At 29.4% G+C, this 17,158-nt stretch overlaps 1 protein-coding gene across 1 annotated transcript; it reads right to left on the bottom strand.

The window, feature by feature from the left end:
- Positions 1-8,035: 8,035 nt before the first annotated feature.
- LOC108914514 (peritrophin-1-like) lies at positions 8,036-10,143 on the bottom strand. Its single transcript, XM_018720340.1, has 2 exons — positions 9,999-10,143; positions 8,036-8,291 (listed from the first exon to the last, which is right to left on the bottom strand). The coding sequence occupies exons 1-2, from the start codon at positions 10,054-10,056 to the stop codon at positions 8,071-8,073; spliced, it is 279 nt and encodes a 92-aa protein (XP_018575856.1). The 5' UTR covers positions 10,057-10,143; the 3' UTR covers positions 8,036-8,070.
- Positions 10,144-17,158: the final 7,015 nt, after the last annotated feature.

Consider the following 17,158-nt stretch of genomic DNA (forward strand, 5'->3'; position numbering starts at 1 on the left):
TACGATTTCCCGTGAATTGCATTGAAAAATGTGGAAAATTAACGACTCATGAGCCCTTTAAAGAGAAGGTACTTGCTAAGTAAACTGTACGGCGCGGTGTGGTGATGGGGGAAGTTCAAATTGATGCGCGCTGTAAAATTTTGCAATATATCTGCTTATATTCATCGTAGAAACTTCTTTTTTTTAACTGGGGTAGCTCGACGAAAAAATAACAATGGGCATATTTACGAATTCATAGAATAGCCCTGAACCCCAGAAAAAATGCATCTTAATTTTTTTTAATTTACAAAAATGTCACAAAAATTATTGTTAAACGATTAATTAAAATTTCAATTTCGGAATTATTTTACTATTAAATAAAACAATGAAGCTATCATTCATTTAAAAAGTTTTTTCGAGTAAAAATTTTATTTTTGGCCTAAATACGGTCAGTTAAATTATATATGTAAGGCAGGCGTGCTACTTGTTGATCTTCGTTCTGTTTGTCCACATTTTGCGAACGTCTAGGATTAATGGGTCATTTGATATCCTGTTCTTTATAACCATTTGCCTGTTCAATGAAATGTTTCAGTTTCAGAATCTAAGTGATCCGGGTCCGATATAGCCCTATATATACATACAATCAGTTGGAAATATTCATTAAAATAATATTTTGTGACCTGTGATGAAATAATTTGTAAGCTACTTACCGAGATCGACAGAGTATGTACTTTTCTAGGAGCATATTTACGTGTATATACAGAGTGTCCCAGAGTAACGTGTACAACGGAAGATCACAGATTCATGGACTCAAAATAGGCATTTAGGCTAATTTACCTATATCCGAAATCGCTTCTTTTGGCCGCTAGATGGCCTCAAATTTCGTGATCATGTTTTGAATTTTATGAATAACTCGAATACTTATTAATCGATTTTGACTATTTTTGGGATGTGGACTTTTGCTTTCAATCTACATATATATTTTGGTGTTATACACAGTGTTTTTTAAAACTTACAACTCCTACAAAATTGATGTAAGGTGATAATATCCGTTCATAACTTTTTCCTCTTTAGGGTAATAATGACAACTATTTTTTAATTGATAGATGACACCATTTGGAAGTTTTTGTACCTCTTGCAGAATTTTTATTAAATGAGCGGTTTGGGTACAAAAGATTATTTTTTAAATATATGCATTATCTTATTACTTACTTATACTGAAGAAGAGTTGTGGAGGTATATCCAAAATGCCATAAATGTTTTAAAAAGTAGCCCTTAAAAACTGCAAAGGATGTCCTTTAATTTTCATCGCCGAGCTAACCTTTGTTTTAGAAACAACGGTGGTCAATTTGAGCCGTTTTTATATAACTTTAATAACATCAATTTTGTTACTTTTATCTCCAGCATTTTTTATTGTATTTGATTGTTTTTACCAATAATTTCAATAAAATCAGGAACTTTTTAAATAAATCTAATTCGTCGTATGTGTGTATCCATATCGAAAAGTGAAGTAACATGTGGTAGGTATATCTTATCATAGTAAACACTCATTAAGAATTGACAGGTACAAAATATCAAACTGAAATTACAGTCAACCTACAAAATCAGTGACTACTAGCACTTTGTGGCAAGATAATGTAGACATTTAAAAAATATTTTTTTGTTTCCAAACCGCCCATTTAATCAAAATTCTATAAGAGGCCCAAATGGTATTATCTATCAAATAAAAAATAGTTAATATTGTAATTATTTCTCAAAAGAGGAAAAAGTTAAGAACGATACTATCACCATATATCAATTTTGTAGGAGTCGTAAGTTTTAAAAACACTCTCTATAACACCAACATTTGTAGATTGAAAACAAAAGTCCACACCACAAAAATAATCAAAATCGAATAAATACGTATTCGAGTTATTTATTTACAAAATTCAAAAAAATTTCACGAACGGCCATCTAACGGCGGCGAAATGAAGCGATTTCGGATATAAGTGAATTATCCTAAATCCACCTATTTTGTGTCCACGAATCTGTGGTCTTCCGTTGTATACATTATTCTGGGACACCCTGTATACAGGCTGTAACAAATTCGTTTCTCACTACAGGGATCTCAGAAACGGTAAGAAATACGAAGTAGCTTAAATGGAGGTAAAGTTGCGTAATCAGAGGACCAACATTATGTCTCTAAAAAATCATGGCTAGCATGATTAGTTTTCGAAATATTTGAAAATTCGTTTTTGTTTCATTTCTGTCTTGTTTGAGGTGATATTGAAAAAAGGACACTTTCCCATGGCAACTTTTTGCCCTCTATAGAAAAGCATAATCAATGCCATTTTTATATATAATTTTTTAAATACGACCCTGAAATTATTATTATTTTATTAGCAATCCTTCATGACCTCCACTACTGTACCAACTCAGCCCGAACCAGATTTAGACGTTTTGACTCGAAAAATTCATCTTCAGTGTATTCGTTTCAAATTATCTAAATTTTTTTATTTAGATTTCTGTTTCTTGAATTACGCCACCACACAAAAAAAAATTGTCTGAAATGTACATGCGACATATGATTTCCGATGTATTTCCGCTCGCTGAACACGAATCCAGAGTCAGAATTGCTCCATCACCCTTCAATTTTCAGCAAAACGCTGAAGAATCTTCTGAAAAAGGAACATTTTCATTTTTCAGAAGATGGAGCAATTCTGACTCCGGATTCGTGTTCAGCAAGCGAAAATACATCGGAAATCATATGTCGCATATACATTTCAGACAACTTTTGTTTGTGTGGTGGTGTTATCGTTAGACCCTGTAAATTCCACCTAGTTATTTAAACTATTACGATCACCATTTCCGAGATTTGTTAACATTTAACTTATAATTACTTATTATTGGCTTGATGTATTTCTATGGTAATGCATTTTAAATTTTCTCTAGGATATTACTTCCCATTTAATGTATCTCAAAGTAAAATAATTATTTACGAATCATAAAGTGGTAGAACATATACCTACTTTATAACGCATTTTACAGGATATATTCGTATAAATCTTTTCTCTCATTTGGACGAGTATTACTAGCCCTCCAAATTTATTCAACTATTTTATAATACTCTATACTACAAATAATACTGCAAATCTGAATAAATAAAATATAGGGATGTCAAAGTAGTGAAACTATTTCAACAAATGTGAGGGAATTTTACTCAAATCCAAGTTTCTGCTATCAAGTAAGTGACTTTTGACTGTATTCTATGTATATAAAACCAATTAAGAGTTCACTTTTCTCTAATATGATTCAAATTAAATTTTTATTATGAAAAGGTCCAAGGGGGCTGTGCTATATTTAAAAATATTATTCTTCAACAATATACAATATTTTAATTAAAATAAATACAGAATATCAGAGATATTGCCATTACAATCAAAATTGATATAAATCAATCGTTAACTAATAATAGATTAATTACTATAATTCTGAATTCAGTAAAATGTTTTGATTTTATCCTAGTTAAAATGTGTGATGAAAATAATTTGTTTAGACACACATTTTTTAGTATGCCGTAACTCTCGATCTGAATTCAGTTTTTTAATATAAAAAAAATAAGATAAGATCTGTTATCGATTCATCCATAGTTTTTTTTAATAAGTAAGATAACTAATCATATTTACAACATAAATAGCAACAAATTTGAATGAAATTTAATATCGATTAAGTTAATTAATTTTACATTATTATCGTTCTATTACGATTTAAATATATTAACAAAACAAATAAATCTATCTAACAAGGAAACATTAGTATTATATATTTATAGTATAAACATTTTTTGTACATATTTTTTTCCCAATTTTCATTACGGTGATAGTGTACCTGGTGGAGCAATGGAAGTCAGTAAATCCCCACAAACTGCATCCATATCGCAAACGTTCAACCTTGTGTCCCAATAAGTTCCTGGGGGACATTCAAGAAGTGCAGGCACCCATAGTGACATTCATAGAATTGTCCACATTCTACTTCATGGGGAAAATACGAAGCTTTGCTGTTTTCGTCTTCTTCGGGACAATTAACTAAATAAAAAATAAAATGAGCATTACATAAAACCGATTTTTCTCCATATTAAATATGACAGTGGTGACGTGAATAATAATCAGTTTCCTTTTTACAGTTTGTCACTCCAAATTCAATTTTATGCAAATCAAATTAACTCCGTTCCAACGTGATTGGCCCAATATTCCCCTTATAATAGAAGAATGTCTCAATCCCACCAACAAACTATCAACTGAAAGAATTATAAAAGCAGACTGAAGAATAATTTGCTGTTGACATGAAACAATTTGTCATTTTTCATTCATTACCGCCTACTATTTCACTAAGATTGTCGCTCAATTTCAAACAAATGATGATGAAAAATGAAATGAAAAAATGAAAAATGATGATGAAATGAAAAACATTCGGTTTTTTATTTGTTTCGCTGCTATTATCAACGCTGTTGGAAAATCGAAATGAATATTTGACTCACTAAAGAATAATAGTTGTTACTATTACCTCAAAATAATTAATAGAGGAACATGTTTCTTAAACTAAATGCAGCAAGAAACTACAGATGACCTAAATCATAATTTCCTTGTTCTAAATTTATATTTTGTAACAAAAGGTAAGTGGTTTAATGTCCCAATATATTCCCTTATCGCTAATGATAATTTAAAGAACAACTGATAAACCCAGTAACTATTTATTTATACAAATTATAAGCTTCATGTATGTAAGTAGAGGAAAATAAAACAATGTAGTGTTAATACCAAAATAACCTATTCCTCAGTTTTAATATAAATAATTGAATTATATTTAAAATATAAAATGCAACACGTAATCAAACTTTTACAAAATTGTGAATAATTCTGATGACACTTTCAACTAGTAGAAGTAAGTTGAAGATTTTGTATTCTAAATTCAGTCATGCTGGAGGCCCACATTAACACAGAATAATAATAGTTGGAAATATAATTATTTTTCAAACTGATAAACACTTGATCCCTGTTATCTATTTCTTAGACGATTCTATGGGAATACCATCTGCTGACCAAACTAAAAACATATTTCCCAGCAATATAATTTTAGTGCATACGTAAATATAATTGAAGTTATGACCAAAGGATCTACGTAACAAAATCACTCTAAAAATACGAATTAACTAATACAAGTTGAGAATATGAAATGCACAGAATCAATTTTTATTAATTAGGTGGATGTAAATCGGTTTTTCTACAAAAATTAGCTGCTACTTTTTTTTTCTACTACTACTAGTATTTTTGACATATTTTTGCTTCTAAGAGCCTATAATTTTAATGAAACGCCAAAACAGTCAAAATAGCTTTATAGTTATTTTATTAACAAATAAATATTTTTACTAACTTGATTCCTTATTAAACTGTTTTCATTTGAAAATTGTGAAGAATAGCATTGTTTTGCTTCTAGCACATTTAGATGAACAATAGTATATTGGAATTAAGAAAATAGAAAAGGAAATACATTCATAAGTGTGATAGGCAATGTGAAATTCATTTTATTCTTAACCCATGAATTTGACCATAAGAATATTAATTTTCACTTACCTTCAGCAGAAGTAAAGGCAAACAGAGCTACAAATCCCAAAATGAAAATCAGCTTGTACATTTTGATTTCCTACTGGATGACCACTGGAGGTAAAAACTTTCAAGCAAAATAAACAAATATAAAAATGATCGAATTTATATAGCACACATATCTAAATGAGTAATGTTATCTATACAATATACAATTTTCTGAAAATAAATACTTTAATAATCAAATGCATCGTTAAATGAAGTACTTAGTAGCAACTACATCCTACTCAATTCAGGGAATGTTAGTAGGTGGTTCTTTGTTCCAACTTGTTTTATATTTAATACAAGGTTTCTCAATATATCCATAATAGAAGTTAATATTAAAAATCCAAATGCCGTAAAGTATAATAATAGGAAAATAAATTCCCCTTCACAGACATTATTACCGTCACTGAGCTTCTTAGATTCTGGAAAAGAATTTATAAAGAATTTAAAGTGTAAACCACTGATTTTATAAGCTTATACATAGTCAAATCATTAACATATTAACGTAGTCGCTGATTATTGTCAGTAATAAACAAAAGAAAACTTTCTAAAGTAGCATTACCATTTTACTCTTATACAGGGTGATTCATTAACAATGGGAAAGTCGAAAGCTGAAAATACTACACGTGAAATGGTGACCATTGGCGCAAACATGCCTTATCCGAAAGTTGATAGTTTCGGAAATACAGACTGTTGAAAGTTAAAATTTTAAATCGTTTTTTTGCGATTATTCTGAAAATATGAAGGTTAGGAACTTGAAAATTTGTGAAACTAAATTTTTTTAGGCGACGAATAAGATGCGAGTTGTAATTTCAGCATTACTCGTAGAGGGCGCCACTTACGACCAATTTTAAAGAAAATTTAGTTAATAACTTTTTACCCTGTATGTCTAACATGAAACTTGATTCAAAACCTGAAAGAGCAATCATTTTTCCATTAATTGTGTATTCTTGTTTCATTTCGGTATCTCGATCCGTTTTCGAGAAAAATCGATTTAACGAACACTATGTTTTGATAATACGAGAAATTAAAAGCGAAACAAACCAAGTGTTTCTTCGTGTTATTACAACAATTAACAATAAAACAAATGAAATTCGTAATAATGATTTAAAGTCAGTGTTCGAAGAATCCACCGTTGACATTTACACACTTTACACAACGTTTTCTGAGAGATCTTCGAGTTTGAAACAACATATTGGGATTGCGTTTGACTTCGTTGGCAGCGATTTGTATTCTTTGCCACAACTCTTCACACGAACCAATAGATTCTTCCAAATAGAAAAATGAAGAGGATTGAAGTCCGGACTTCTGGGTGGCCAAGTAAAAATGCTTCCACGGCTTGAAGAAGTTCCACTTTATTTAAGAAGAGACATGTGGTTCATGCACGACGGAGCTCCACCGCATTTTTCTTGGCCAGTGCGTGCATATTTAGATGCAGTTTTTCCAAATCGCTGGATTGGCCATGTAAGCATTTTTGCTTGGCCATCCAGAAGTCCGGACTTCAATCCTCTTGATTTTTCTATTTGGTCTCGAATGAAAGATATAGTTTACAAAGAATCTATTGGCTCGTGTGAAGAGTTGTGGCAAAGAATACAAATCGCTGCCAACGAAGTCAAACGCAATCCCAATATGTTGTTTCAAACTCGAAGATCTCTCAGAAAACGTTGTGTAAAGTGTGTAAATGTCAACGGTGGATTCTTCGAACACTGACTTTAAATCATTATTACGAATTTCATTTGTTTTATTGTTAATTGTTGTAATAACACGAAGAAACACTTGGTTTGTTTCGCTTTTAATTTCTCATATTATCAAAACATAGTGTTCGTTAAATCGATTTTTCTCGAAAACGGATCGAGATACCGAAATGAAACAAGAGTACATAATTAATGGAAAAATGATAGCTCTTTCAGGTTTTGAATCAAGTTTCATGTTAAATATACAGGGTAAAAAGTTATTAACTAAATTTTCGGTAAAATTGGTCGTAAGTGGCGCCCTCTATGAGCAATGCTGAAATTACAACACGCATCTTATTCGTCGCCTAAAAAAAATAGTTTGAATTTTTCAAGCTCCTAACCTACATATTTTTTGAATAATCGCAAAAAAAAACGATTTAAAATTTTAACTTTCAACATCCTGTATTTCCGAAACAATCAACTTTCGGATAAGGCATGGTTGCACCAATGGTCACCATTTCACGTGTATGTTGAGTTGCTTTATAAAATTACTATTAAGAACCATCACATAATTTATTTGACTGATAATGTGCTATTTTACTGAATTCAAAATAGTTTACATCAGCCACAGTAGTTGACTGCCATCCTCCATGTCTTTTAAGTGTTTATCATGCAGTTATATTATTATATTTTTTTTCTATGCGAGGGGAACACAGTTACATTATTGTAAGTGGAAAACAATTTAAAATAAACAAGAAATTTACTTATTTATAATATATTTCCTGTAAACTGAATTAATCGGAATCTGTGGGCGATGGCGGTGGTGTAGCAGTTGAGGTCAGCAAATCACCACAATCTGCTTCGGTGCTACAAATAACCTGTCGCGAGTCCCAATAACTTCCGGGGGCGCATTCGAAGAGTTGGGCTTTTCCATTATCACATTCGTAGAACTTTCCGCATTCTGTCTCATGGGGGTAATATTGGGGTGTGCTCCCGTCGTCAGTAGGACATTCAACTAAAATTTAAATAAAAATCGAATTAAAACTTTTGTTCCCTAAATATTATACAAATTACGGATAGTTTAATACAGGTATGAGAATATATGGAGACCAATGAAAAGTATTTGTTTAGAAATGCAAACTACAGTTTTCCAAGTTAATGAAGAGGAATCGTGGAAGCAAATGGTTTGATAAAATTTGTGATTTTTGCTTAAGTACTAAAACATAAGAGACGTGAGGTCAACGAAAAGACTTATGAGTTAACCAGGACCGATTCACCATCACAGGAATCAAACTTCTTCTGCGGTATTGCTAGTCGACAAGTGAATGAAAGATGAAGGCCAAAAATGGTGGCAGGAAAGTCATAATTCAATAAGAATTAATGTCATATCGAAATGAACCATAATAATGTACAATTTAAGCAAGTAGTATTACATTTTCTTCTTAAACGTATTTTCAGTTTTTGCAATTACTTTCGTTTTGCAGCATATTGTAAATAAGTATCATAAGAAGCTAAATTATGATATAGTGTAACTTATAAATGAATTTCGAATTTAATTTGTACGTAGTTTATACTAGTTGCCGGTTATTAACAATACAATATCAATATTAAGAGTTGACATTTGGACTAGATTATTATTTTAGAAAATTTTAAGTATTCAATTTGTGAATAATATTTATGTATTAACAATTTTTTAATGGTCTAATTTCAGCAATACCAGTACCTTACTTTAGAAAATTTTAAAATTACATAAAGCAAAAATGGATAATTAAATTATAGTTGTATTTAATGCGCCATTAAACAAATTACCAAATATTACTGCCTTTTAATGCTTTAAAGAAAACATATAACTTGTGCTAGTTTAAATGTATAGGGAAATTATAATTATTATATTTATTAATATTGCAAATGAAGACCTAATAAAATTACAAACGTTAATTAATATTTTTGCCAAGTGAACTGTATTTTTATTAAATAATTTGCAATATGTAGCTAATACTAAATTTATACTGACCTTCAAAATTATAATCTAGTTGAATACAATAACATATTTCAATAATGTATACATAATTCACAATACCATTATTTTAATTTTAACCTCATCTTATTTTGAAAACTGTTGATTTAGTCCTTTAACAATGTAGATAACAATAATGAAATTACTTAGATATAGTATAGTATTAAGTAATGCTTGTGCTCCTTGTTTTTTTAGTAATTAGTACTAGGTCAACTATAGTAATCTTCTGCACTTATCAGTCTTATCTCTAAATCACATTTAGTAAGTCTTGAATAAATTATTAAATCAAAAGTAGAAGTAGATCATAATTATTTTATCTACTACACCATAAATCGTAGAAGAGTTATAATGTTCGTTACGAAAATAAATATATTAGACTAAAGTTCAGGATATTTCAATAATATATAACTTAAACTGAAGTAAATGCAGTCTTTTTGGTACTACTAATTCTAAAATTTTTAACAAAATAATATTGCTCCTTTAAACATTCAATTATCATAATTTTTAGACGCTACCTGTTTTATATTTTAAACTAAAGTGTCGAAATGACTATTTTAAAAAAAATGTTAAAAGGTAGTAATAATTATTATCTAAACATTACTGAGTCTAAAACTATTTTAAAGGTACATATTTGCATGAGAGAAAAAATTTAAATATTTCTATATTCCTTGAATTCAATGAGACAAGAGTGAATGTATTACTTACCAGCTGATGCATAAGCGAAAATTGCAACGAGACCCAAAATTACAATTAGTTTCTGCATGGTGAGTTCTGGTTTTTGGGATGCTTCGCTACTAATGCAACTATTGTAAGTAAATGGCTGGAAGAACGTACAACTTTATATAGTGTACCTATAACTAATTGAAAATATTATCTGTGTAAATGATTAATTTATTTATGTTTTGGAAGTATGTACTTCAGTGATAAAAGCGCTATTAAATGTAGTGCTTCGCAGTTGATAACATCTAACAGAAAATGGAAATGTTCAATTATCACTACACTTGCATTTGTTATACTACTATTTATTTCCTTAATAAAAATAATATTCTATCTAATAATATTGTTTCGGACTTGATTTTCTAAAATCATATAGCTAATTATTTGCATCTTTATAATTGACAGAAGTTTAAGAAAATGTACAAAACTTTATTTAGACAGTGTAATGGTTTATTCCTAATATACTATCGACCCTACAATTCAGGATTTAATTTTTGTCAACCGTGTTTACTAATGAATAAGGTCTTTTAGACAAAAACTTTTTAGACCCAGTCGACTCTTCTCTTGTTAACCTTCTGATGCTTCTGTTGTTGTTGGTACCGTTGGTATTGATATTGAAGGTTTGGTGGACGCCAGCAAGTCACCACAAACATCCTGTAAGCGTTTAATCTTGAGTCCCAATAAGTCTTATTTAAATGTTTCTACTATTATATCTTTTTTCATACTTTCCTCTTAAGGTTTCTATCAGTAGCTATCAAAAAAATTTCAAAATAAAGCAAGTACTTTTTTAAGGACAAGCTTAGTATAGTTCACAATTTAATTTTGGCTTGAACTATGTCAATATTATTTAGAAAACTAAATAAAGGAGGAGGTTCTGGCACCACTTCACTATTTTAGCAATAACTTGAAAACGAAAAAAGATGTCGACCTACGGTTTGTATATTTGTTTTTCTTAGTAAATGGTCAAACCTATATTGTTGCATTTAATTTTTTTTAGTAAACGGAGACAATTACAAAACTTTTCTGATTAACGTCGTCTTCTGTTGCACATGAAAATAATATTTTTATTACCGTGTCATAAAAATAAATTTTATTAATATTTCTTTAAAATGAGCTGTCGTTTCTTGAAATTGATTAAGGCATTTAGAAATTATGCCAATTTAAAAATTTCAAGATGGCGTCTTTCATACTGGCGTTGCTATGGTAATAATAAAAAAAAAAGTTCAAACAAAACTTGTGATGGTTTTAACAGTGTATTAAATAAGTTGTACCACTAGTAGTGATCTAGATATATCGTTCTCTTTCTCTAAAACCATAAGAATGACAAAGATGAAGATAGTGATCTGAGCAGTCTAAGTGAATTTTCGAAAACGCCTATTGTAAGTATATCGGTGACTTAAATAAAAGGTTAGTTCTTGTTCGCAAGTAATAAAAAATTTCAGTATTTTTAGAAGTGATTTTCATACTCTTTTCATACTCATACAATTTGACTCAGAAGCTCAGGACAATCAATTTGACTATTCAATAACTTGTAGAGGAAAGTGACTGAATTTAATTTTCTCCTCAAATGTAAACTCTGAAATCCAAATCTATCAATCAGTTGCTTATACAGAGTACATCTTTCAGGATAAGCATTATCTATTTTCTAAGTTCTTGTCAGCAGTGACCAACTACTTTGCTTAAATTTCTAAACTATTACTTAGGTGTATGTAACTGTGAAAGGCTTGAATTCATTTGTTTAACTGTCTGCTAACAATGCTTCTAACTTTGTTAAATTATAGGACTTTTAACGGTGACTGGTGCATTCTACGAAGCACAGTCAAGAGGCACAAAAGTTTCCATTTATATAACATATAAAAATGTAGATAAAAATTTTTTCGCAACATATTACTCCTTGTTTGACAGTTTGAAGTCAAACCGATGCCATTAGTTAAGTAGCTGATATAAAGGATTATACATTATACCAAGTCAAGCAAATAAAAATAACACAAAAATATTAATTGATTCTATTCTTAATCGAAACTAAATTTAAAATTATTATTTTCTAGGAACTTTTTATCATAAATACTTGAGATTTCGATAAAAAGAATACTCTGTATTGCACTTTATGACATGTTATTTTTGTTGATAATTTCGTGTCTAATTATAATTTTACAACCATTGTGAATTAACTAGTTATCAAATGTCTGAGATATTTTATAGAGCACCAAGAAAATGGTACACAACTTCGAGGGCCTTCTACAGATTTTATTTAAATTTTTAAATTTTGATTTAAAAGTAGGTTTTTTATTTCTCTACAACTGTATTATTAATGAAATTATTATATTCATTTTTTTTTCTCTCCATTGACGAAATATTCTCATCAAACAAATCTTAATTTTAATTTTAAGTTCTGGCTATTTGATTTTACAATTTTCCTATTGATTTAACACGTAAACCTATAATTTTTTTAAAATTTTCTATTTATTGTACATAGGCGATTATAGGGAAATCTTTCTATCTTTCTTTGAATGAGTCTAGGTGACTTGAACAGTTTCATTAAAAAAACCTTAAAGTTTTATCGATTTTTGCATTTTTCTCATAAATGATTTATCTCGTGAACTAGCTTTAATACTAGGGACCTTTTTTAGCCAATTTAATTTCCTATAAAAATGTCACTTAGTTTTTTGCTGTAAGTCTAGTCATTAATGCCCAACATTTGAAAACACTCTATCAAGCTCTGGTCGAAAGTTATTTAAATTATTATCTATTTTAATTTGCAAATTGTTAGTCTAAGTAATGTAAATTTCAATTAAACAATGCAAAATTGTATGTTTTATGTTGGTTGTTAAGAGTTAAAGTTGACATGTGAATATTTTGGTTTGCCAATATTGATTTCTTGTTTACTCATGTTTTTACTGTTCTTTCTTTATTAAGCTTACTGTTATTATATGTTATTTAATTCCAAAACAAGTGTTATTCACTTTTTCGATATATATTTTGTTGTACTTCAAGTTTTTGTGAAAATAACGTCTACTATTTTTATCAGAGAATTTATTATACTTACCTATAATCCATATTTTATTGAAATTTGTAATTTTATAATTAAAAAATAAATAAACTTTTTAATAGCAATACAAATAATAATAATAACGTTAGGGTATTTCAAAGACTCAAAAAAAAAATACTGAAGAAATAACAATTTATTGAAAAACTTTTAATAGATAATGGTACTTATTATTTGTAATATTGTCTAAAATATACAAACACGGTGATTCACAAGTTATCTGAAAAAAATTGGGAATAGATGCGTCATGAAAAATGGAGTCAATATCGTAAAAAAATGTTGTAAATTTTTCAGTTTCCTTATAAGAAAAAAATTATTGAAGTTATATTATTTACAACCCTTACATAGCTGGGCTACTCTAAAATATTTCGCTGTACGCAACGTGGCCCTAGGCGAATCCGAATGCTGAAATCCGATTTTAGTATTAACGTTTTTGCTATAGTGTTTACATTAGTTTTTCAAGTTTTAAAAATGGCTTACGTGTATAGCAACTCGGAGTTGATGGATATCATTTTAATTTATGGTCAAGCAAGACATTTGTGTTATGGTGAAGCAAAACAACATTTCTGTTAGTTCGTAGAAACTGGGTAAGACAGACCTAAATGTGCTTACACGTTGGTGAACAAAATTTTGAACAGTTGTAACATCAGGTATGTCAAATTATTTTATTACTGAAAACCACAAATTAATTTTATTAATTAATAATAGCAAAAGCGGCAAAAGTAGTTAAATTTGCCGATATAAAATAGGTGTTATAAAATTTTATTTATTTCTTTCCTTGGGAAAGAAATTCTTTAAATTTTTTGTTTTTTCATTTTTATTACACTTTGCGGCCATGACTAGTTTCCAGTGCCGTGCAGAAGTATATTTTTAAATCATTTTCGAACTGCCCTTTTTTGGTTTCTTTACAAAATTGTATTTGTAAGAGCCCCCTGTACATTTAAAAAATTTTTTTTAGATAAGTTCTAAGTTACCCTGAATATTTGTAGGTGAAATGAAAATGAAATATTTCTTCAGTAAAACGTATGAAAAACGTGCATTTCTTTACCACCTTTAGCTGATGTATAAACGAAAATTGCAACGCGATTTAAAATAACAATTTATTTATGCATGTTGACTTCTGATTTTGAATTGCTTCACTTTCAATACAACAATTCTAACGTGAAGAAAAATTTACTACTTTATATAGCATACCTATAACTAATTCAAAATATGCCTATGTACAAGTACTTGCCTATGGCAAGTACCTGATTTTTTCTGGAAGTACTTCAGTGACAAATACATTATTAAATGAAGTGCTTCACAGGTGACACATTTCACCTTTCAAAGTCAACAGGTTCGATTATCACTGAATTTCCAAACAATTGTTATAGAAGTATTAATTTCCTATTAATAAAAACAATACCCTATCCAATAATATTGTTCTGGGATTTATTCTATACCTTCATACAGTCACTTTACTTACATATTTGTCATGTAATTAATTATTCGCCTTTATTTTAATAATGACAATATTAAAGAATGAAAATAATAAATAAAACTTGATATTCTAATTCAGTTTTTAATTTCTGTTAAATTGGTAATTCTCTATTTGTCGTGTTTTGTGTCTGGGACCCTTACAACTTTATCAATGAAATCATTACCACGAATTATCTTTAAAAACACTCCATTGAACGTCTGTGTAAGTAAGTACTTATATCAGAATTTTTAAACATTAGTCCAGTTAAATGGGCCTTTATATCGCAATTTTGGTCGACTTGCCTGAATTTTTGATATAAGTTAGTTTAAGGTATATAAGTAATAACAATAAGTGACAGTAATTTTTTGTCACCCTCGGCCAGGGGTGAAAAAGAATAAAATATAGGGGTGTTTCAAGATAACTCAAAAGGAATAAGAGGTAGAAAAAACAGTTTCTTATAAAAGTTGTAGAGCAGAAAATTCCACATAAAAATTGTCAATTGACTTTTTTTGTACTATTAAAATTGACAGAGTTAGGGAGGCTGGAAGTTAAGGGATGATTTCAGAAATTTAAAAAATCATAATAAACAGAAAAATTAATGGATTTTATAATTTTTGTTTTCAATCTACTCTAGAAAATGTAAACTATATTTTCAGATAAATATATATATTTTTTAATTTTTAATTAATCTACATCTTTCATCTGACAATATAATTGAATAATAATCCCTAAAAAGAACCATGTTACAAAAGCAATACCTATATTGGGCAAATAAAATACAAAATGAATACAGGGTTATTTACGCAACTGGTTCATTAGAAGTTACCATGATAGGATTTTGTTGAAAATTTGAATACCCAGGTTACGACCCACGAAATTTTCAATATTTTTGGGTCACTGACAGTAGAAGTCATGCAGTTCCTTACAATGTTTTCAAAATTAGCCAGTTTTATACAGGGCTCTGAAAACTAATTGACAAATCCGAGGAAATTCAAACGTGTGTAAGTAATTTCTTTAATTGGAACACCCTGTATATTTTCGCATTTCTGGATTCACTAGAAAAATCTACGTCAGTACATACAAGGGTTGCTATAGTTATTCTTGATGGTTTCTGATTTATCACCACTTTTCTGTTTAAAATGCGAAAAATCACGTTTCGTGTAAGAAACCCTTAGTTACCTATGAAAACAAAAGGCTTTGTCCTGTCAGAGCACCAAAAAAAAGACTCACTGACGTTTCTGTGTTCCTAAAAATGGATGAAGTGAATAATTATTCGAATAGTGATAGTTTAAACTTATTCTTTATTCATGGCGAATGTAACAAGGTTCTGAACGGGACATGAAGCACATTTAATGAAAGATATCCTCATTTACTAGCAATGACAAAAAATAAATTTAGGAAGAATGAATCAACCTTTTTGCGTTTTGGGAAAGTTAACAGCAAGAAAAATGTTTCAGTTTCAGCTAATGAATGAAATCAAATTTGGTGTTGGAATATTTTCATGCTTATCCAAATACTTCGATACCAATAATTAATTTTAAAGGAAAAGTTTGTACAAAGTGACTAAAATTTAACGTAGAATCCAAAAATGCAATAAAATACAGGGTGTTCCATTTAAAATAACAAAGTTGGAGGTAACTTTCGGTATAAGCGGAAGTACAACAGTTTTGAAAATATTTTAATTGAAAAGTTCGTGGTCAGTAATTCGGCTATTCAAATTTTCAACAAAATCCTATGATGGTAACTTATATTTCTGTGAACCAGTTGCTTGAATAACCCTGTATAACTCTTCTATAAGAAAAGTAAAATTTCATATTGAGAGGAATATTAAATTTGTCCTCAAAGATTAGTTGCGTCTTTTATGTCAAATTAGATTAACTAAACCGTAAAATGTTGCGTACAAAATCATTTTGCTGATTATATTAGCCATGCCAGAAATTAAGGATTTCCAAAACAGTTTCTGACCTTCTATAAAATAGCTCTTATTTTTTTTATTATAATTTAAGGGCATAGTACAATCTTATTATAAATAGGTATTAGGATTAGGAATTCATTTCATTATGCAAATTACGTTTTTCATTATCTTTTTTCAATATAATTCTTTTAGGTAGAACAAGATATGTAAAAACCCAAATTGTGGAGTTTTTTAAATTTCATTAAAACCTGTTTTGTGAAATTTGGGCAGATAAAATGATAATTCTGTTAGATATACGTAATAGGATGATTCTGATGAGATTTCAACAAAGACTTGGACGTTAAGACTAATAATGATCTCTTTTTAACAAATTTTGTTTTATTTTATCTCTAGTTTTATTATTTTTGTTTCCCTAATTAATCTTCTGGTGCTTCTGTAGTTGTTGGTTCCATCGGCATTGATATTGAAGGTGCGGTGCGGTGGAGGCAGAGATATGGAGTAGGGAGAATGAGCGTCAAGATGCGCAAACTTGTTAATAAAGGAGGTCGCCATTTTGAAGTCTTAGATACGAGGGGGTACTATATTACATTACCAGGTCAGTTCTAAAATTTCAAATTAGAAACGCACATAACTTTACATTAAATTTTGAAATGAAATATGAACTAACAAATACGTACTTTTGAAATTTTCAATTACATATGAATTATTTTTCATAATTTTCTAGGTAT

The sequence above is a fragment of the Anoplophora glabripennis genome, unplaced genomic scaffold (assembly GCF_000390285.2).
Source record: "Anoplophora glabripennis isolate ALB-LARVAE unplaced genomic scaffold, Agla_2.0 scaffold50, whole genome shotgun sequence".
Taxonomy (NCBI): Eukaryota; Metazoa; Arthropoda; class Insecta; order Coleoptera; family Cerambycidae; genus Anoplophora; species Anoplophora glabripennis.

Excerpts from the sequence above, each read along its gene's own strand:
- LOC108914514 (XM_018720340.1), bottom strand. The coding sequence starts at position 10,056 with ATGCAGAAACTAATTGTAATTTTGGGTCTCGTTGCAATTTTCGCTTAT. Across the intron at positions 8,292-9,998 it reads TTTCGCTTATGCATCAGCTG|TTGAATGTCCTACTGACGAC; the intron begins GTAAGTAATACA and ends TTTAAATTTTAG.